We start from the raw sequence: 17,937 nt of genomic DNA, 5'->3' as shown, positions 1-17,937 counted from the left end.
ATTGTTTTCTTGGGCGTGGAATATTTTTTCCTCCTGGCATAATGTTTGCCTTGTCCAAGCTGTGAGGTTGTTGTTGTTCTTTTTCCTAATAGCTAGAGACCCCAGATGATTGACATTGAGGGGGTCACTCCTGTGCCCGGAAGTACAAGGTCACTGTTTCACACCTTCTCACAGCAAGAGATTCCTTAGTTAGAAATTAACTGGGAAAGCAGTGCCAAGGTGCTGGGCTTCTTCCTGGTCACTGACAAGGGCAGGGTGGGCCCAAGGAGCCAGGCAAATGCCAGTATCTGCAGACAGACTCCATAAAGACAAAAGGGGTGTTCATTGCCCCTGCTGGGAGGTGCACCTGTCCTGGAGAGGGCACCCTTTTGAAACACTCATTCTCATGAGATCAGCCTTAGAATCCAGACACAAGCAAGAGAGGAGCTGAGAATGGCTGAAAGTCAGAGCCAGAAGATAGTTCAGATATCACTGGACCTGACCCACTCTGTGAAACAAAGAATCAGGTCTGATGACTGGGAGGTCCCTTTGGAGGCGAAATAACTTTGCAATTAAATAGACTGACTTTGGAATCAGTCTGACTCCTTTATCTGGTGTTTATTGTGTGGCAGTGGGCTCATTTCCTAACCTTCCTGAGGTCCAGAGGTCAATTTCCTTGTCTACAAAATCAGAATACCCATCTCCCACAGTAGTAATAGCAGCCAAAGGAGATGATGCAAGTAAAGGTGCATAGCAATGATTACAATTCTGCTTTGCTGTTGTGTAATCACTGAGGTCGAAAATGACAGAGCCTGAGTTAAAACCATGTTTTCAGACCCAGTTCCACATACATGGCATTCCAAAAATCAACGTGAGAGTGGCTGTCATCGTGTGAAGAAAAATAAAATATGTGTGAACTTGGGCTGAACAGGAAAATATCACCATGAACACTGCATTGATCTTTTCGGGACATTTCTCCATCCTGTCTCACTCAGTGGTAGGGTAACCCCTGGCACTGGTGCAATCATCTCCTCAGGATTATGTCCAAGGAGTGGAAATTCTGAGTCAAAGAGTTGGCACAGCTGTAGGGATATTGACTCCTCTTCCCAAACAACATCCTAGAGAGATTATTAAAAATTGGTTTACAGTCCTACCAACACTACTCACCAGTTGTGAGCAGTTAACTTGCTTTCATCTTTGCCAAAAGGTAAGTGAAAATGATCTCATCGTTGTTCATTTTTGCAATTCGTTGATGAAAAGGGAAGTTATCTCTTCATTTATTTACTGTTCTTCTTTTCCTGAACTAATTATTTTTATCCTATACCTTTTTCATGAGGCCTTGTCTAAACCTTAGTATGGGTGTCTTCAAAGGATTAAAGATGGTGACCCCAGGTGGCTTCTGGAGTTGTCTTGACAAAGACTTGGGCAGAAAAACGGGGAGTTTGGGTTGGAATCTATTCATAAGTGTAATCACCACGCTTTCTAGTTTCTGTATTTCATGCTTTTACATCTTGGGGCCTTACCGATCATGGAGGGACTGCCCCTTCCAGGGCTCAATAATTACTAGAGATCAAAAACGACCTATCTGTGAATGTGCCTTTCCGACTGCAAATCAATCAATCCAGAGCACATACCCCCAACCCTTGTCATCCTTTGTGGGGCTTTTACACTCAGGGTCATTACTCGCTGCTTTAAATCACCCCAAGGGACCAGGTACCAGACAACTAGAGACAACTCCTATGGCCCAGAGGTCTCTGAAATTATTCAAACTAAGCCAATCCTACATCTGCTTACCCTGCCTTTTCCCATTCCTTCCTGCAGAAACTACAATAAAGGCTCTTTCCTGCCTTTTCCCTTGCTCTCTTTACTTCCTGACTAACCCTGGTGCTTCCCAGCAGCTCTTCCTCTACTTTCAGCCCCTCTACCCAGTGTGGTGTGTTTCCTTCTCTTGGGATCTGTGAGAATAAAAAGTTGTCAATGGCCATTGTTTCCTGCTCTGTTGCTCATCAAGTTCACCAAAGACATCTACATTACCAAATTCAATCAGTATTTTTCTCTTTATCTTAACTTGAGGACAGTGCGCAATAAATATTTGTTTTTGAACGAAACTTAATCTCTCAGCACTTCCTTCCTTCTTGAAACACTCTTCTTTCTTTTTTATTTTTATTATTATTATTATTATTTGATACAGGGTCTTGCTGTGTTGCCCAGGCTGGAGTGCAGTGGTTCGGTCTTGGCTCACTGCAACCTCCACCTCCCAAGTCCAAGTGATTCTCCTGCCTCAGCCTCCTGAGTAGCTGGAATTACAGGTTCACACCACTAGGCCCAGCTAATTTTTGTATTTTTAGTAGAGACAGAGTTTCACCACATTGGCCAGACTGGTTTCGAACTCCCGACCTCAGGTGATCTGCCTGCCTCGGCCTCCAAAAATGCTGGGATTGCAGGTGTGAGCCACCACGCCCAGCCTGAAACACTTCTCTCTTAACTTTTAGACATGGGTAGGAGACTCAATCTTAGTAATGCTGAGAACAGTCACCTGCTGAGCACTTCTCTTAGTAATGCTGAGAACAGTCACCTGCTGAGCACTTCTCTTGGGTCAGACACTGTGCTCAGCACTTTTGCCTCCATTGTCTCAAACAATGAAACACAGCAACCCATGTCACAGGGAAGAAGACAGGTTCAGAGAGACGGAGTAACTCCCCCAAGATTACACAGCTAGCCATGCTAAATCCAGATGAAAACTCAAATCCCATTTGGATTTACCTGCATTCCTGAGTAAAGAACATTCCTTGCTCAGTGATGACAGGGTCTTAGAGGGATAAGTGGTTTCAGGTAGTTTTGGAAAGAGTGAAACTAAGGGGTGGAGAGTTTTGAAAAATTGATCAAACAGAACATAAAAATTAGAACGAGAGGTTGGTGTGTTTTAGAAAGGGGCAAAAAATGAGCCAAGGGAGAAGATCCTCCAACAGAGGGGTATCACCTGTCCTACCTCTCTGAGTACACACCTCCTCAGGCTCCAGTTATGCCTGGGGGACCTGCAGGTGGCATACCCATTCTCTGGCTCGTGGCCTGTCAGGGGCTCTATGCCACATGATCTGGTCTAGGCAGCCCCCCTGTAACTCTCCTTCAACTGGCAGCCACATGGCCTCAAGGCCGAGGCAGGTGAGCCTCACACCGTGTCCTGAATACTAACATCTGCTCCTGTTGGGGAATTTGGCTCAGGTGAGTTCCAGAGCCGCAGGCTGTTCCCTGCTTCCTCTGGTTGTGGACAGGCCAGGTTCGGGGTGAGGGGTATGGGAGCTGGCTCTGGAGGTATGAAAAAGCACAAACAGCCCTTTTCCTTACATGATGGGTGAGGAGTGGAGGCACCCAGATGGTTCCTAGAGACCTCACAATTTCTAAAAGAATGCTGCCCTTCTTTTCTCAAGAGAAGGCCTGGCTGAAATGAATGACACAAATCAGTGAGATAAACCTGTGGTAGGCTGAATAATGACCCCCAAATATGTCTACCTCTGAATCCCCAAACCTGTGAGTGTTGCCTTATATAGCAAAAGGGACTGTGCAGGTGTGATTATGATCCTGAGATGGAGAGGTTGTCTGGGCAGGCTGGATGCAGTCACAGTGGTGCTTATAAAAGTGATGCAGGAGGAGTCAGGAAGTAGGTGTGAGGATGAAACCAAATGTCAGAGTGATTCTAGGACAGAACCATGAACCAAGGAATGCAGGGGCCTCCCAGAAGCTAGAAAAGGCATAGCAGGGAATTCATCCAAAAGGGACTAAGTCTGATGACATCGTGAATTTAGTCCAGTGGAATTGATTTCTAATTTCTAGTCTCCAGAACTCTAAGAGAGTTAGTGTTGTTTTAAGCCACTAAGTGTTAATTTGTAAGAACAACAACAGGGAACTAATACAGATTCCAGTTTGGATCTGGGGACAACACTGTCAGCACCTCTGCCTTTTGGGATGACTATGAAATTATGTATCTCTCCCCTAAAATGGAATTTTTGATTGATCCATGAGCATTTATTGAGCATCTACTATGTGCCAAGCAGAGTTCTAGGCAAAGGGAATATAGCAAGAAAAAAAAAAAAACAGGTGTATCTGCTTTCATGGGGCTTACATATTAATTGGAGAATCAGGCAATGTATCATTGCACAACAAAATAAGATTCTTTCAATTACTGGTCTCCAGGAATGCCTTTTGGAGGTGGTGACAGGTGAGCTGAGATTTGAACCATTAAAAGGACACAGCTGTGTGAGGACCTGGGGGAATGTATTTTGAAGCAAGTACATTTAGGCAGAGGGAACATGAAGAGAGAGAGTGAATTTGGCTTGTTCAAAGAGTAGACAGCAAGTATGGCTGGAGCCGAAAATGTGAGGGAGAGAGGGAGAGGAGATCTGTGGGGCCAGACCTTTCAAAGTGTTGAAGGCGTGGTAGGCAGGCTAGATTTTATTCTAAAAGCAATAAAGATGCCTTTATAGCAGCGGTCCCCAATCTTTTTGGCATCAGGGACCGGTTTCCTGGAAGACAATTTTTCCAAGGATGGGAGTGGGAAGGTGGGGTGGGGGGAGTAGGAGAGTGTGGTGGGGGGGTCAGGAGGGAAATGTTATGAAACTAGGAAATAAGAAGTGGGATGAAACCATTCAGCGGCACAGATCTAAAGCCAGATCATCAGGCATTAGATTCTCATAAGGAGCCAGCAACCTAGATTCCTCGTATGCCCAGTTCACAACAGGGTTCAGGCTCCTATGAGAGTCTAATACCCAGGCGGAGCTCAGGCAGTAAAACTCACTCACCCAGCGCTCACCTCCTGCTGTGCTGCTGGGTTCCTAACAGGACACCTACCCGTACCGGTCAGCGATCAAGAGGCTGGGGACCCCTGCATTACAGAATTAAACAACGTGCTGTTGTAAGTGCTTAGGGCTATGGCTTTTTAAAAGATGGCCTCAGTGGCTGTATGGAATATGGAGGGGTTTAGGGTGGGTGCTGGGAGGGAGGTACAGAGGGGCAGCAAAAAGACCAGTTAGGAGACTTCAGCTGAGAAATGGCAGGTGACAGTCAGTGGAGAGATGAAGGGAAGTGGGTGGAATCACATGGATGGATAAGCTACTTTTATGATAGTAAAAGAAGGCAGTTGAGCCCAGCACTTTCGGAGGTCAAGGCAGGTGTGTTGCCTGAGCTCAGGAGTTCAAGACCAGCCTGGGCAACAAGGTGAAACCCCATCTCTCCAAAAATATACAGAAAGTAGTCAGGCGTGGTGGCACGTGCCTGTAGTCTCAGCTACTTGCGGGGCTGAGACAGGAGGATCATTTAAGCCCAGGAGGTTGATGCTGCAGTGAGCCTTGTTTGCGCCACCGCACTGAGTGGATTGATTCCAATAAAAGCATATATCGTTGTGGTAGGGTAGGTGGGGGGCTGGATAGGGTAGCCTGGGTGACAGAGCGAGACCCTGTCTCCAAAAAAAGAAAAAAAAAAAAGGAAGGAAGGAAGAAAAAGGCAGTTGTTGATGATTCTGGAGTGATTGCTGGAGTGAATGGGCCATTTACTGAGATGTGGAAGTCTGGGGACAGGTTTGGGATTCCATCATTTTCTTACTGTGCCCAAATGAAGCATAAGACAATCAATCCACCTCATTTGAAAGACTGAGACAAACTCTCGGGACACCTAACCTGGTAGGAGATGGTAGCATAGTGGTTAAGTACACAGTCTTTGGAGTGTGATTGCCTGGGATTGGTTGCATCTCAACAGCTTTCCACCTGTGTGATCCTGACTGGTTGCTTAACCTCTCTGTCCCTCAGTTTTTCCCATCTATAAAATGGGGCTAATGAACCTCAGTTCAGTGATGGTGTGAGAACTAGATGAATTCCAAGCATGTTGCACACACTCATTGAATGTTGCTACTGTGGCTTCCCTTGCAGTCCTGTCTGAATTCCAGGTCACACAGTTCTTCTAAGAGATCACCAACCAGGAAAAAGAGGTCATGAGTAAAACAGAGCCAAGGACCTTCAGAGGTTTTATCATCCAGCCCCACCCCTGCCCCACCTACCCTACCACAATATATATGCTTTTATTGGAATCAATCCACTCAGAAAATGATGCCAGGATCTGGAAAATGAGCATCTTTTTTCCTGGTATTGGAGAAGCTAAAGTTCTTCCTTGACTTTTGATTTCTTCTTTTGCGTTGGAGGTCCCTTCGGTTTGGCCACCACCACCACCTCCTCAGATGTTTTCTTCTTCCCAGCGGACTCTTCCAGCTTGGATACATGCTTGGTCACATTCTCCAGCTCAGGTGACTGCTGTTCAGGTGACTCTTTCTTCATCATAGGCACCTCCTTTTCCTTAGCTCGCACTTCCTCTTCTATCACTTCGTTTTGCTCAACAGACAATAGCTATGAAAGAAAAGGTGGAAAGAAGAAGGGAGGGAGGGAAGAAAGGGAGAAAGAAATAGATGAGAAATATGTGATCGTTGTGGTTGTAGTAGTCAAGGCTACTTCTTCTGAAAGTGCCCAGAGAGAATCAGTCTTTGGACTGCAGGGTTTTCAGAGATGCTAAAGATCCATTTGGTTTGGGTGGTAAAATGCTCAACTGTGGTTTCACCCTTCAGGTAAGAGGACCTTGGGAGGAACCAAAGGTTCTAAGTCTATAGATGTAGCTCCTGCACCACTAGCTCCAGACTGGACAGGTGACCAGTCTTAGCTAATGAGATCTCTGTCCAGGACATTTTCTGGGACATCTAAGAAGTAGTTGCTTGCTTTCTAAACTGGGAGGATATTAGTTTGGGGCTGTGGTGTAATCTTTGAACTTCTATGGGGAAATGACTACTTGAAAATGAAACCAACATAGAGGAAAACAGAGATGGGAAGATAGAAAGCAAGCCTGGGTTCTGGATCCACCCACACCTGATGTTCTACCAGTTATATGAGATAAATTCCCATTGTTGCTTAAAGCAAAGAGTAGTGTCTGAAATTTCCAGCAGAAAGTCTTAATTAATATAGATGGCACCGTCCAGCAGAGGGCCTCATTGAGGCATGGCTAGGGAAGAAAGCAGACTGTGGTCCCATGCATCAGGAGAGTAATGCCAGAGGGCAGAATCCCACCAAGACATCTGGTCAGTCCCAGGGGAGCGGCCCAAGGCAAGGAGCTGTGTGTTACCTCAGAGCCTCGGTCTTTCTAGATGTTTCTAAAGTCTGCCATTTCTGCTTCCCATAGTAAATGCCTTTGAAATAAAGGTGACGTAATCCCAGCACTTTGGGAGGCCGAGGCGGGCGGATCACAAGGTCAGGAGATCGAGACCATCCTGGCTAACACGGTGAAACCCCGTCTCTACTAAAAAATACAAAAAACTAGCCGGGCGAGGTGGCGGGCGCCTGTAGTCCCAGCTACTGGGGAGGCTGAGGCAGGAGAATGGCGTGAACCCGGGAGGCGGAGCTTGCAGTGAGCTGAGATCTGGCCAGTGCACTCCAGCTTGGGTGACAGAGCGAGACTCCGTCTCAAGAAAAAATAAATAAATAAATAAATAAATAAATAAAGGTGACTAGTAGAGTCACCCACACTGGATGGCTCTCCATCCATCCTCAACCATCTCCCAAGATTATGTAACTCTAAGCACACTCTTTTGTCGTCCATTGAGTTCCTAGGGATTCTGTATGGGACAGAATAATCCAAGGTGTTTCTGTTGCCCCTTACCTCATCCTCATCCTCAATCCTAGTTTTGATGTGGCTTTCCAGGAAGTCAGAGAAGCCCTTCAGTGTATGCTCTCCCTTATACAGGACAGCCTAGGAAGAAAATGGAACAGCGTCAGGATGGGATCCTCTTCCCGCAGAGATGCTCGAGGATTGCTACCTAGGTAAACCCAGGGTCAAATTCCTAACAACCCCGAGTATGTTATGCAGGTTCCTTAACTTGTCTTAGCCTCCAGTGCCATGGCTCCAAGGAAAGGATAATAAAAATGCCTCTGTCATAGGGTTGTTATGTAGTGGATGAAAGCATGGACTGTAAAACCACACAGCGAAGCCTTAAACTTTGGTTGCATTACTGCAGTGTGGTCTGGTTATTTAATTTCTCTGACTCAGTTTTCCCATCTCTAATATGGAGACAAAATAGTACCTACCTCGTAGGGTTGTTAAAAGGATAAAACGAAGTGATGTATGTGAAGTACGGAAAACAGCACCTGGTTCGTGATGAGCACTATAGGTGTTTGTTATTATTATTATTGCTATCATAGTGACAATAATAAGAGGAAGAATAGTTATTTTCATAAGCATCTGGCATATGGTCAGTGCTCCGTTATCATACGTTCTCTTTCCCTTTTTTTTTTTTTTTTTTTTTGAGACGGAATCTTGCTCTGTCACCAGGCTGGAGTGCAGTGGCGTGATCTCAGCATACTGCAACCTCTGCCTCCCGGGTTCAAGCAATTCCCCTGCCTCAGCCTCCTGGGTACTTGGGACTACAGGCATGCGCCACCATGCCTGGCTAATTTTATATTTTTAGTAGAGATGGGGTTTCACCATGTTGGCCAGGATGGTCTGGATCTCTTGACCTCGTGATCCAACTGCCTCAGCCTCCTAACGTAATGAGATTACTTACAGGCGTGAGGCACCACGCCCGACCCCCCTTCCTCTTTAGGAAAGTTCAGAAACTTCTTCATGTCCACGGGTCACCCAAACTTCTTCAGATAATTTGAGATTATGACCTTAGCCTCATCCTCTCAGCCCAGCCTCAGTTGCACAACTCCCCGACATGCATCCTCTGCAGTGCAGACTGAGCAAAGAGTGGGTCACAATGGAATCTTGCCACAGTGCCAGGGTCACCCTTCTGCCCACCTCTTTGTTCAGACTACACTTCCTACCTGTAGCACATAGTCCCCACCATTCTCCGGAGTACTGGGTCTGCATGGAGACTGGCAGCCATATCTGCTCTCCAGAATCTCTTGCTCCCCCTTGATTTCAATTGCATTCATCCATACTCTTCTAAGGAGCAGAAACCTAGGCTCACATTTCTTTGACTGATCCTCTTTCCCATGCATGGACACGGCATGGAGAGTGGGTTCTATCAACACTGGTTATGGCTGATGACTGTAATCCCAAGGTGGAAATGACATTGTTTGTCTCTAGCATGTATTTTTTCCTTCATCTAGTAATACCCGACATCCAATATTCTCATGGAGATTCCTCCCACCTTATTTCATATAGTTAGGGTAGAGCTCAGCCCCGATACTAGTAGGAACCATATAAACCAGGCTTGCCCATCAAAACATCCACATCCACTTGGCCACAGTGATTGGGTCAGGGATATGCAAGCTACACCCAATGATAGTGAGTCTCAGGACTTTGGTGCAAACTACTAGAAAATATTCTTTGAACTTGAATGTGAGAGGATGGATAGTGGCCGCAGCTGAGAATAAAACTGGTTTGGTAGAAAGCGCAGCTGGAGGTAGGGAGAAACTGAGTCCCTGATAATAACATAACATTGTTTTCAGCCATGTGTGTCCCAAGAGTCCCTCACTTGTTGAGAGTCAGTGGGAAACAGCCTGAAGAATGGGTACCGGTCCAGGTACATCAGCTGAATGTCATTTGCTGTGATGTCGATCTTGGCAATGACGATCGTGGAATGGTTTTGATACTTTCTGCCCAATTCCTCCAACAGTGGGAACAGCATCTTGCACTTTTTAGACCAGGGTGCATCTGGAAGAGAAGGATCATGGCTCAGACTCACATTGATGAAGATCCAGAAAGCTGGCGCCACCCAACACATGGCATCACTGTGTTCCACTTGTGGTCCTGCTGTTTTGCCAATTGCACTCCCTCTTTCTTTTAATCATATATCAGGTTATTTTTACATTTCAGCCATAGTACCTGATTGTTATTCGATAAATCAGAAAAAAATAGCTTTGGCCGGGTGCGGTGGCTCACGCCTGTAATCCCAGCACTTTGAGAGGCTGAGGCAGGTGGATCACAAGGTCAGGAGTTCAAGACCAGCCTGACCAACGTGGTGAAACCACATCTCTACTAACAATACAAAAATTAGCCTAGCATGGTGGCATGCGCCTGTAATCCCAGCTTCTCAGGAGGCTGAGGCAGGAGAATCACTTGAACCTGAGAGGCAGAGGTTGCAATGAGCTGAGATTGTGCCACTGCACTCCAGCCTGGGTGACAGAGAAAGACTCCACCTCAAAAACAAAACAAACAAACAAACAAACAAAAAAAACAAAAACAAAAAATAAAAAAAGAAAAGAAAAAAATAGCTTAGCTCTCTTCTACCTAAATACTAACACTTTTAGTGTGTTCATGTTTTCTTTTATTTTTTTGTTTTTCTTTTTAGAGGCAAGGTCTTACTATGTTGCCCAGGTTGGGCTCAAACTCAAACTCCTGGGCTCAAGAAATCCTTCCATCTCAGCTTCCTGAGTTGCTGGGACTACAGGCTTGTGCCACTGTGCCCAGCTTGCTTTTTTTCTTCTTTTCAAATTCCTTTCTTTTAACATAGTGTTCCACTCTAGTAGAAGAAGAAAGCCAAGAACAATATTTATGCTAGATGACTTTTTATGTTATGCCAAAAAGTGTGTGTGTGTGTGTGTGTGCATCTGCATTATAGCACAGGGATTTTTCACAATAGAGGTTTGGGAACTTGCCCAAAGTTATGCAGTAATTTCACTTTTCAGACCAGAGTAATTAAGCAGAAAAAGTGGGGTTTAAAGACAGGCTGCTTTGACTAGTGACACTATATCACAGGTAGAGATTAATATAACATAACATATATATGTTATGTTATGTCATGTATATGCAATTACATGTCATGTCATTATACATATATAATTCAGTGGAGGAGAATATCCCCAAGAAGTGTGACAGGTATAATAACTACTCTTGGACAGGTGACACTGAACTTTCTTGTGGATAGTTCTTTGGTCTTTGAATGTGGTCCAGGCTCCTGGGCCTCTGGAAACCAGAGACCTGCTCCAATCCAAGGGAAAGCAAAGCTTACCTGCTTGTCCTTCTACCAGAGCTCAAAGCTCAGTTTCTGGCTCTGTAAGAGAAATGACCTCAAAAGTCCCCAGACACGCCACCTTCGGATGATCATCCCCCATTCACAAGCCAAGTGTCTCCATGGCCATCCCCGCTGCCTGCAGTATCTCTGGCAGCCCCACTAGCACTCAGCGGGTCCTGGGTCAGAACAGGAGGGGGCATAATGGTTGCAGCCCCAGGGGGCCAATCCCGTAGCACTACTTCCAAGAAAATGAAGCTGATTTTGCCTTTTATCACAATGAAATGGACAGTCTCATAACTCTGGGTGTGACATAAGTACAGAATGGCTGCACCCAGCCTCTCAATAAAAGGTAGCGGATCTTGGTGATTCAGCCACAGACCTTAAGCACCTCGCTCTGTGAATAAGAGTCCCTTTCAGAGTGATTGTAAAAGGACTGCATGATGCAGTGTAGCCCTTGTCTTACCCTCAAGAAAGTAATAGCAAAAGAGCTTGCATTAAACTTCTTGTCTTGCTGCTTACTGTGTGACCTAGGGCAAGGTCATTAACCTCTCTGAGGGGGGGTTCCCTGATCTGTGACATGGGGAAAACCACCATACCTTCCTCACAAACTTGTTACACAGCCCCTTAGAGCAGCTGTGTCAACAGCAAACTCGTGCTTGACTCATTGTAAGGGCTCATTAAATGTTAAAATGAAGAGATGTCTGAAGGAACTTCAGTATCACCTTTCCCTGTGTCTCAGTGTGGGAGAGAACATCTCTGGCTTTGTCTCTCACGTGCAAATCAGAAACAATGGGAAAAGGGCAATAGTTCTTAGGCAAGCCCTGGAAGTAATTATAATAATAGAAATAACAACAGCAGTAGCAATTTTCACTTATCAAGTGCTTACAAAATGTCAGACAGGCTAAGTACTGTGCATGAAGGATTGGGGTCCCCACCTCCTATGGGCCATTTGACAAGTAATCTAAAGCCAGAAGCAAAGAAATCCTGTACAGCAGTTAGGAGTGTAGGTGCTAGAATCAGATGCCTAAATTCAAATCCCAGTTCCAGCACTTACTGGCTGCAAGATACTGGAAAAAATGTCTTCACCTCCCTGAGACTCTATTTAGTCATCTGCAAAGTCAAAGCAATAAAAGTAGCTACTTTCAAAAGGATGTTGTAAGGAATAAATGAGATAATGTATGCAATGGCTTAGAATAAAGCCCAATATACTACAGCATCCAATCAAACATTGTTAGCCATCAACATTATTGTTTTTAGAAATAGCCACAGGCCTGGGTTATATGGAAGGCATTGCATATATTCCAAGAATTACATTTCTGGGGGACAGAGTTGCATTGTTCCTGAGAGCATCTTGAGTCAATCTCTTTGGGTATCTGAAGACTATCCTTGGCATGGTGCATTGATGGGTTTTAGAGATTTCAGTGCCGAAGAATTCAGGAGAAACAGTTGAAACATAATTTTGGCACCCGTTGCCTCCCAACCCCTCTTGAAGGTACTTACAGAACATCACAAACACGTCCTTTTCTTTGTCAAAGGCGACTGTGTTGAAGTTCTTCCCCATGAGCTGCTTAACCAGTCCCTGGTCCCAGTGCTTTGGAATCTCTTCACTGGATTGATGTTTCTAGGAAGCACATTTGAAAGGTCTAAGAATCTTCAGAAAGGGTTTTGAAGTTGTGGGCCTCCCCACCCTGACTGGAAACAACTAGTTTTCTTGTGTCTTTTCACAAGAGCCTTAGAAAAGAGTTTGAAATACTGAGATGGATCATGAGCTTGATGTCAACCCTGGATGGTTCAGGGCAATTTGGGGTCAGGGGACTAAAGAGCAGACAAAGCTTCAAACTGGGATGGATTTTCAGATTTTATAAAAAGAAGCTTTAAGCCTGGTGTAGTGGCTCACGCCTGTAATCGCAGCACTCTGGGAGGGCGAGGTGGGCGGATCATGAAGTCAGGAGTTCGAGACCAGCCTGGCCAACATGGTGAAACCTCGTCTCTACTAAAAAAGGAAAAAATACAAATATTAGCTGGGTATGGTGGCATGCACCTGTAATCCCAGCTACTCAGGAGGCTGAGGCAGGAGAATTGCTTGAACCCGGGAGGCGGAAGTTGCAGTGAGCAAAGATTGTGCTACTGCACGCCAGGCTGGTTGACAGAGCAAGACTTCATCTCAAAAAAAAAAAAAAAAAAAAAAAAAAAAAAAAAAAAATTAGTTGTCCTCAATTACTCTAAGAATCAAGATCAAGACCACTTACATGACTTATGAAACCTTGATCATACTTTGATTGGTCCCTGCAATAAAGGAAGTCTTCTCTTTCCTCAGCCATGTTGGTCTTCAGCTCATCCAAATGGCCAACCTTCCTCCCAGCTCAGGCCTGTGTTAATGCTGTTCCTTCTGGCTGAGAGGCCTCCCCATGTCAGCCTGATTCCTACCCTCCCTTCTTCATCTGAGTAACTCAAAATGTATGCCTCAGAATGACCCAAGGGAGGACTTCCTTGACCCTCCCCTGGTCTAAATGAGGACTCGCTGCCATGAATTCTCATAATACTCAGCGCTTTTTCTTGTATCACTTATTCACGTTTACTATTTATATTTATTTTTCTAATTATTTGATTAATGTGTCTCTACCATACTAGATGGAATGTCAGAAGAGATTTTTCTTTCCTCGCCATTGAGTATCCACTGCCTGGTACATAGTAGATCCTCAATAAATGTTTTGCAAATGAATGAACAAAAAATGAGCTCAGCTTTTGCTTCTCTTTGAAGTAAGTGTTGGAAATCTCAAAACAAATTTTTTATCTACAACCATTGCCTCCTGAATGTCTCCTGAATCCACATCCTTTTCTCCATCTGCACAGTTACTGACCAAATCCGGGTTGCCTCCGTCTCTCATCTCGATTGCCAGAAGAGCCTCCAGATGTTCTCCTCGCATCTCCTCCCAATCCTCCCACACCTTTATTCTTTATAAGCAGGGCTCTATTTTCACCAAATCTGGCTTCTATCATTGCTCTTAGGAAATCAAATTCTTCTTCTTCTTTTTTTTTTTTTTTTTTTGAGACAGAGTCTTACTCTGTCACCCAGCTGGGGTGCAGTGGTGGGATCTGGGCTCACTGCAACCTCCACCTCCCGGGATCAAGCGATTCTCCTGCCTCAGCCTCCTGAGTAACTGGGACTACAGGTGCATGCCACCACACCTGGCTAGTGTTTTATATTTTTTGTAGAGACGGGGTTTCACCAAGTTGGGTCTTGCTATGCAGCAGAGGCTCACAGCCTCTTCTTCCACAGGGTCCTCCCTCACCGCACCCCCTCCAGCCTCTGGAAAGCACTTAAAGATTCTGTCAGTGGGAGTACAAATGGGGCAGGCATGGGGCATGGGAGATAGAAGATGGTGACAATTGTGGGGAATGGCTCAGATCAGGTGGATCTCATAGATCTTGTAGAGGATGCCCATCTCTGCTCTAACAGCATAAGAAGACATGTTGGCCTTTGAGAAGGAGACAGACACCACCTCAGATCTAACTGCAAGGGAGAGAGAGAGAGGATGGGTAGTATTCCAGGTAGGATTTTAGACATGGTGATGGAAAGTGAGGAGGACCCAATGTGAAGACATCTATTTTCTTAGTGATCTAGCGGTCGAGTGCTCGGCCGAGAGTGGGTGGGAATGGGATATGAGGAGAGAGAGACTCTGAGATTTAAAAATGAACACAGTAACAGAAATTTCCATGTGGATGCCAGGAGTTTTCTCAAAGTCCATGGGAGGCTGGTTTGCAATGCCATGAAGCCAGCCACCCTCGTGGTGATGTTGGTCTGGAAGCAGGGAAGTTAAGGGGATTCAGCCAGAGTTGGAACTTTGCTTAGTGAGTACTATGGGGTGTAGAGGAGGCGGAAGATGGAGGGGATAAAAGAGGTAAGGAAATCATCATCAGAGCAATGAAAGATGGAATGCAAGTTCGCAGACAGGGCACTAAAGAGAAATGGGATCAGGAGGTTGGGGGCAATGAGAAGGATGAGGAATCGTAGCCATGTGTGTCCTGGAGGGAAAGTCAGGCATTGGGAGGTGCTGCAGTCTCCAGGTTGTGGGCATGGGAGCAGGGAGCCGACATGGCATGGACACATCAGCTGCTGGAGGAGACCAGGGTTGTGGACACTGACATCTCTGGAATTGATGGCAGAGTTGGGGCTTAGGGAAAGGCTGCCATCAGGAGCTTAAGTCCTCAGAGAGTGAAGGGAGATAGTCAGAGAGCAGCAACAAGAGGGTGAGAGCACAGGGTCAAAAAGCATGAGATCCAAGGTATCTGGGGTTTCTAAAGGTGAAAGAACGAGAATGGGTTGGAAGTGGAAGAAGGACAGCAGCCTCACCACTCGGCCCATGAAAATGCTGTGCACACAAGACAGCTTCTGTAGAGAAGGCTGCAGGGGCAGCTGTGTCTCTGGGGGAATGGACAAAAGGCAGTAGAGGACTCAGGTAAGGGGTCCATCATTTGGGTTTGTCTGGAGAGTCTCAATTTACTTCTATTGTTCCAGATTTTTTTGGGGGGGTTGTGGGGAGAGGTCTTCCTCTGTGGCCCAGGCTGGAGTGCAGTGGTGTGACCGTAGCTCACTGTAGCCTTGATATCTAGGCTCAAGCAATGCTCCTGCCTCAGCCTCCTAACACCAACACACCTGGCTAATTTTTACATTTTTTGTCAAGGTCGGATCTTGCTGTGTTGGCCAGGCTGGTCTTGAACTCCTGGACTCAAGCGATCCTCTTGCCTCAGGCTTGCAAAGTGCTGGGATTACAGGCATGAGCCACCACAGCTGGCCCATTCCAGAATCCTTTACTCCCATAATGTCCCAATTTGGAAAATAAATAATATGGTTACCTTACTCAGCAGAGTAGCTGTGGCGACATAGACAGTGGATGACTAGACTATGTGTTCCATATGTTTCTGCAGCCTCTCCTTCCTGTCAGCAAAATAGACGAGCCCCCTTCTAACCCCATCCAACCAAAAGGTCCCTAAAGCTTTTGAAGCTAAGTCCTGATTGCCCTGTAGCTCCATCCCGCTTCTCCTCCTCAAAGCAAGCATATACTCTTGGACCAAGTAGATCATTCACATTGGAGGTGATAGGAGAAGAAGAGCCTCGTTTTAGAGGGCAAGAGTGCCTGCATTTCTATTGTGAATTCCTGGAAAGGAAATGCCTCCACTTTACAACTAAGAATGAGTGGAGGAACCATAGGCTTGGGATAGGTCTGAAGTTGGTAGATTTTGAGTGGGGAACGGGGGGATTTCCCCACATTGAGCCACAAAGTTGATCTTTACTATTCTTGCCTCCATCACTACAGTGAGGAGATTCAAGCCAGCATCAAAGTATGAGAAGGAGATGATTTTGAGGTTCTGGATAAACCTTGTCCAAGAACAAACCTACCTTGGCATTTTTACTCAGGAAGCTACGGCCAAATTTCTTGAGGTTTTCGTAGGTTATGTCATCCGAAGGCATTTTGTACCTGGCATCAGAACTCAAGTTTAGGATTTGGACAGATGGTATATCAACCCTGTGGACCACGGAGTACTCAAAGACCACGTCTATTCCGTTCTTGTGGGTTCATACTCATGTCACAAGGATGAAAGGATCTTGCCCAAGAAACGAAACCCGTGTCTCTCTGACCCTCTTGGCCAATGGAGAAAAACTGTTGGAAGGCTGTGGACTAAGGGGATGCACATGGGTGGGGGGGGTTCTGTGGAGCAGCCTCGCGCAAAACGTACGAAGACGGGGGCAAAGCTCTGGCACCGAAATGCATGGCCAGAGGAGCCACGCAGCCTGTCTCAGCCCCAGTCACCTCCTTTTGCGTGCTCCAACCCACATAATTTCGATCAGGGAGGTCGGAAGCCTGATGCTTTCGTTCTGTTTCACTCGTTTCCAAACTGGTTTCAATCCACATCAGTTTCCTCGATTGTAAAAATGATTATCACAGTGCCTATCCTTCTAGGCAGTGAGAATTCTGTGGATATTACACAGGAACAAATGTATAGAAAGGCTTGTTCAGGGGACTGGCGGTAGAAGTGTTGCAAGAACTAGTGACAATATTTTATTATCCAAAATGATTCTATTCAAGGAAATTCCATAGACTGTCAGTCATATTCTTCATTTATTCAACAAACATTCATGGAGTGCCTACTATGTGTGAGCCATTTTACTAAGCACTGAGGACCCAACCATGCCCAAAGCAGACAAAATAACCTCCCCTCGGAGCTTTGTCTAGTGGATAGAGACAAGACCACAAATGTATGAATGAACTTAAACGTCAACACACATAGTGAGTCAAATTAGACAGTATAAAACAGGGCAAGTGTAGACTGAAGAGATAACCTGCCCAGATGGGGTAAGGTAGGGGCTCAGGATTAGGTAGGGTGGTCAAGAGGAGAACCTGAGGAGGTCACATTTCAACTGGATATAGTAGATAGTAACAAGTCACAGAAGAGTATTCCGGGTGGTGGAAACTGCCAGTGCAAAGGCCTGAAGACAAAACAAACACCTAAGAGAGTCTTAACCTTGTTTCTGGAGTAGAAAGAATGTCGTGTGGCTTCATCAGAGGTTTAAAAAACCAGATCAACTTCATCAATCTGATACAGCTGGGTGAAAAGAGGGCTGAGAACCCTATGGGGCTGCTTTCCCAGACGGTTTAGGCATTCTTAGTCACAGAATGAGATAGGAGGCGGCACAAGATACAAGGTCATAAAGACTTGCTGCTAAAACAGGATTGCAGTAAAGAAGCCAGCCAAAACCCCAACCCACCAAAACCGAGGATGGTGACGAGAGTGATCTCTGGTTGTCCTCACTCTGCCCACTCACCACCATGCGCCTGACAGTTTACACAAACGCATGGCAATGTCAGAGTTACCACCCAGTTGGTCTAAAAACGGGAAGCACATGAATAATCACTCCTTGTTTAGCATATTCAATCAGAAATAACCATAAAATGGACAACCAGGCCGCCTCG

At 45.7% G+C, this 17,937-nt stretch overlaps 1 protein-coding gene across 1 annotated transcript; it reads right to left on the bottom strand.

Annotated features, from left to right (window-relative positions):
* Nucleotides 1-5,974: 5,974 nt before the first annotated feature.
* PDILT (protein disulfide isomerase like, testis expressed) lies at nucleotides 5,975-16,574 on the bottom strand. Its single transcript, XM_030925471.1, has 5 exons — nucleotides 16,365-16,574; nucleotides 12,464-12,584; nucleotides 9,485-9,663; nucleotides 7,666-7,755; nucleotides 5,975-6,368 (listed from the first exon to the last, which is right to left on the bottom strand). The coding sequence occupies exons 1-5, from the start codon at nucleotides 16,434-16,436 to the stop codon at nucleotides 6,123-6,125; spliced, it is 708 nt and encodes a 235-aa protein (XP_030781331.1). The 5' UTR covers nucleotides 16,437-16,574; the 3' UTR covers nucleotides 5,975-6,122.
* Nucleotides 16,575-17,937: the final 1,363 nt, after the last annotated feature.

Source organism: Rhinopithecus roxellana, chromosome 20, assembly GCF_007565055.1.
Source record: "Rhinopithecus roxellana isolate Shanxi Qingling chromosome 20, ASM756505v1, whole genome shotgun sequence".
NCBI lineage: Eukaryota > Metazoa > Chordata > Mammalia > Primates > Cercopithecidae > Rhinopithecus > Rhinopithecus roxellana.
This window is presented reverse-complemented; position numbering and strand designations above follow the sequence as displayed.

Bases quoted from the DNA above. Each gene is read 5' to 3' on its own strand.
- PDILT (XM_030925471.1), bottom strand. From the start codon at position 16,436: ATGCCTTCGGATGACATAACCTACGAAAACCTCAAGAAATTTGGCCGT. The intron at 12,585-16,364 runs GTAGGTTTGTTC...TGTGCTTCCTAG, and splicing joins TCCTGAGTAAAAATGCCAAG to AAACATCAATCCAGTGAAGA. The intron at 9,664-12,463 runs GTAAGTACCTTC...CTTCTCTTCCAG, and splicing joins GGACGTGTTTGTGATGTTCT to ATGCACCCTGGTCTAAAAAG.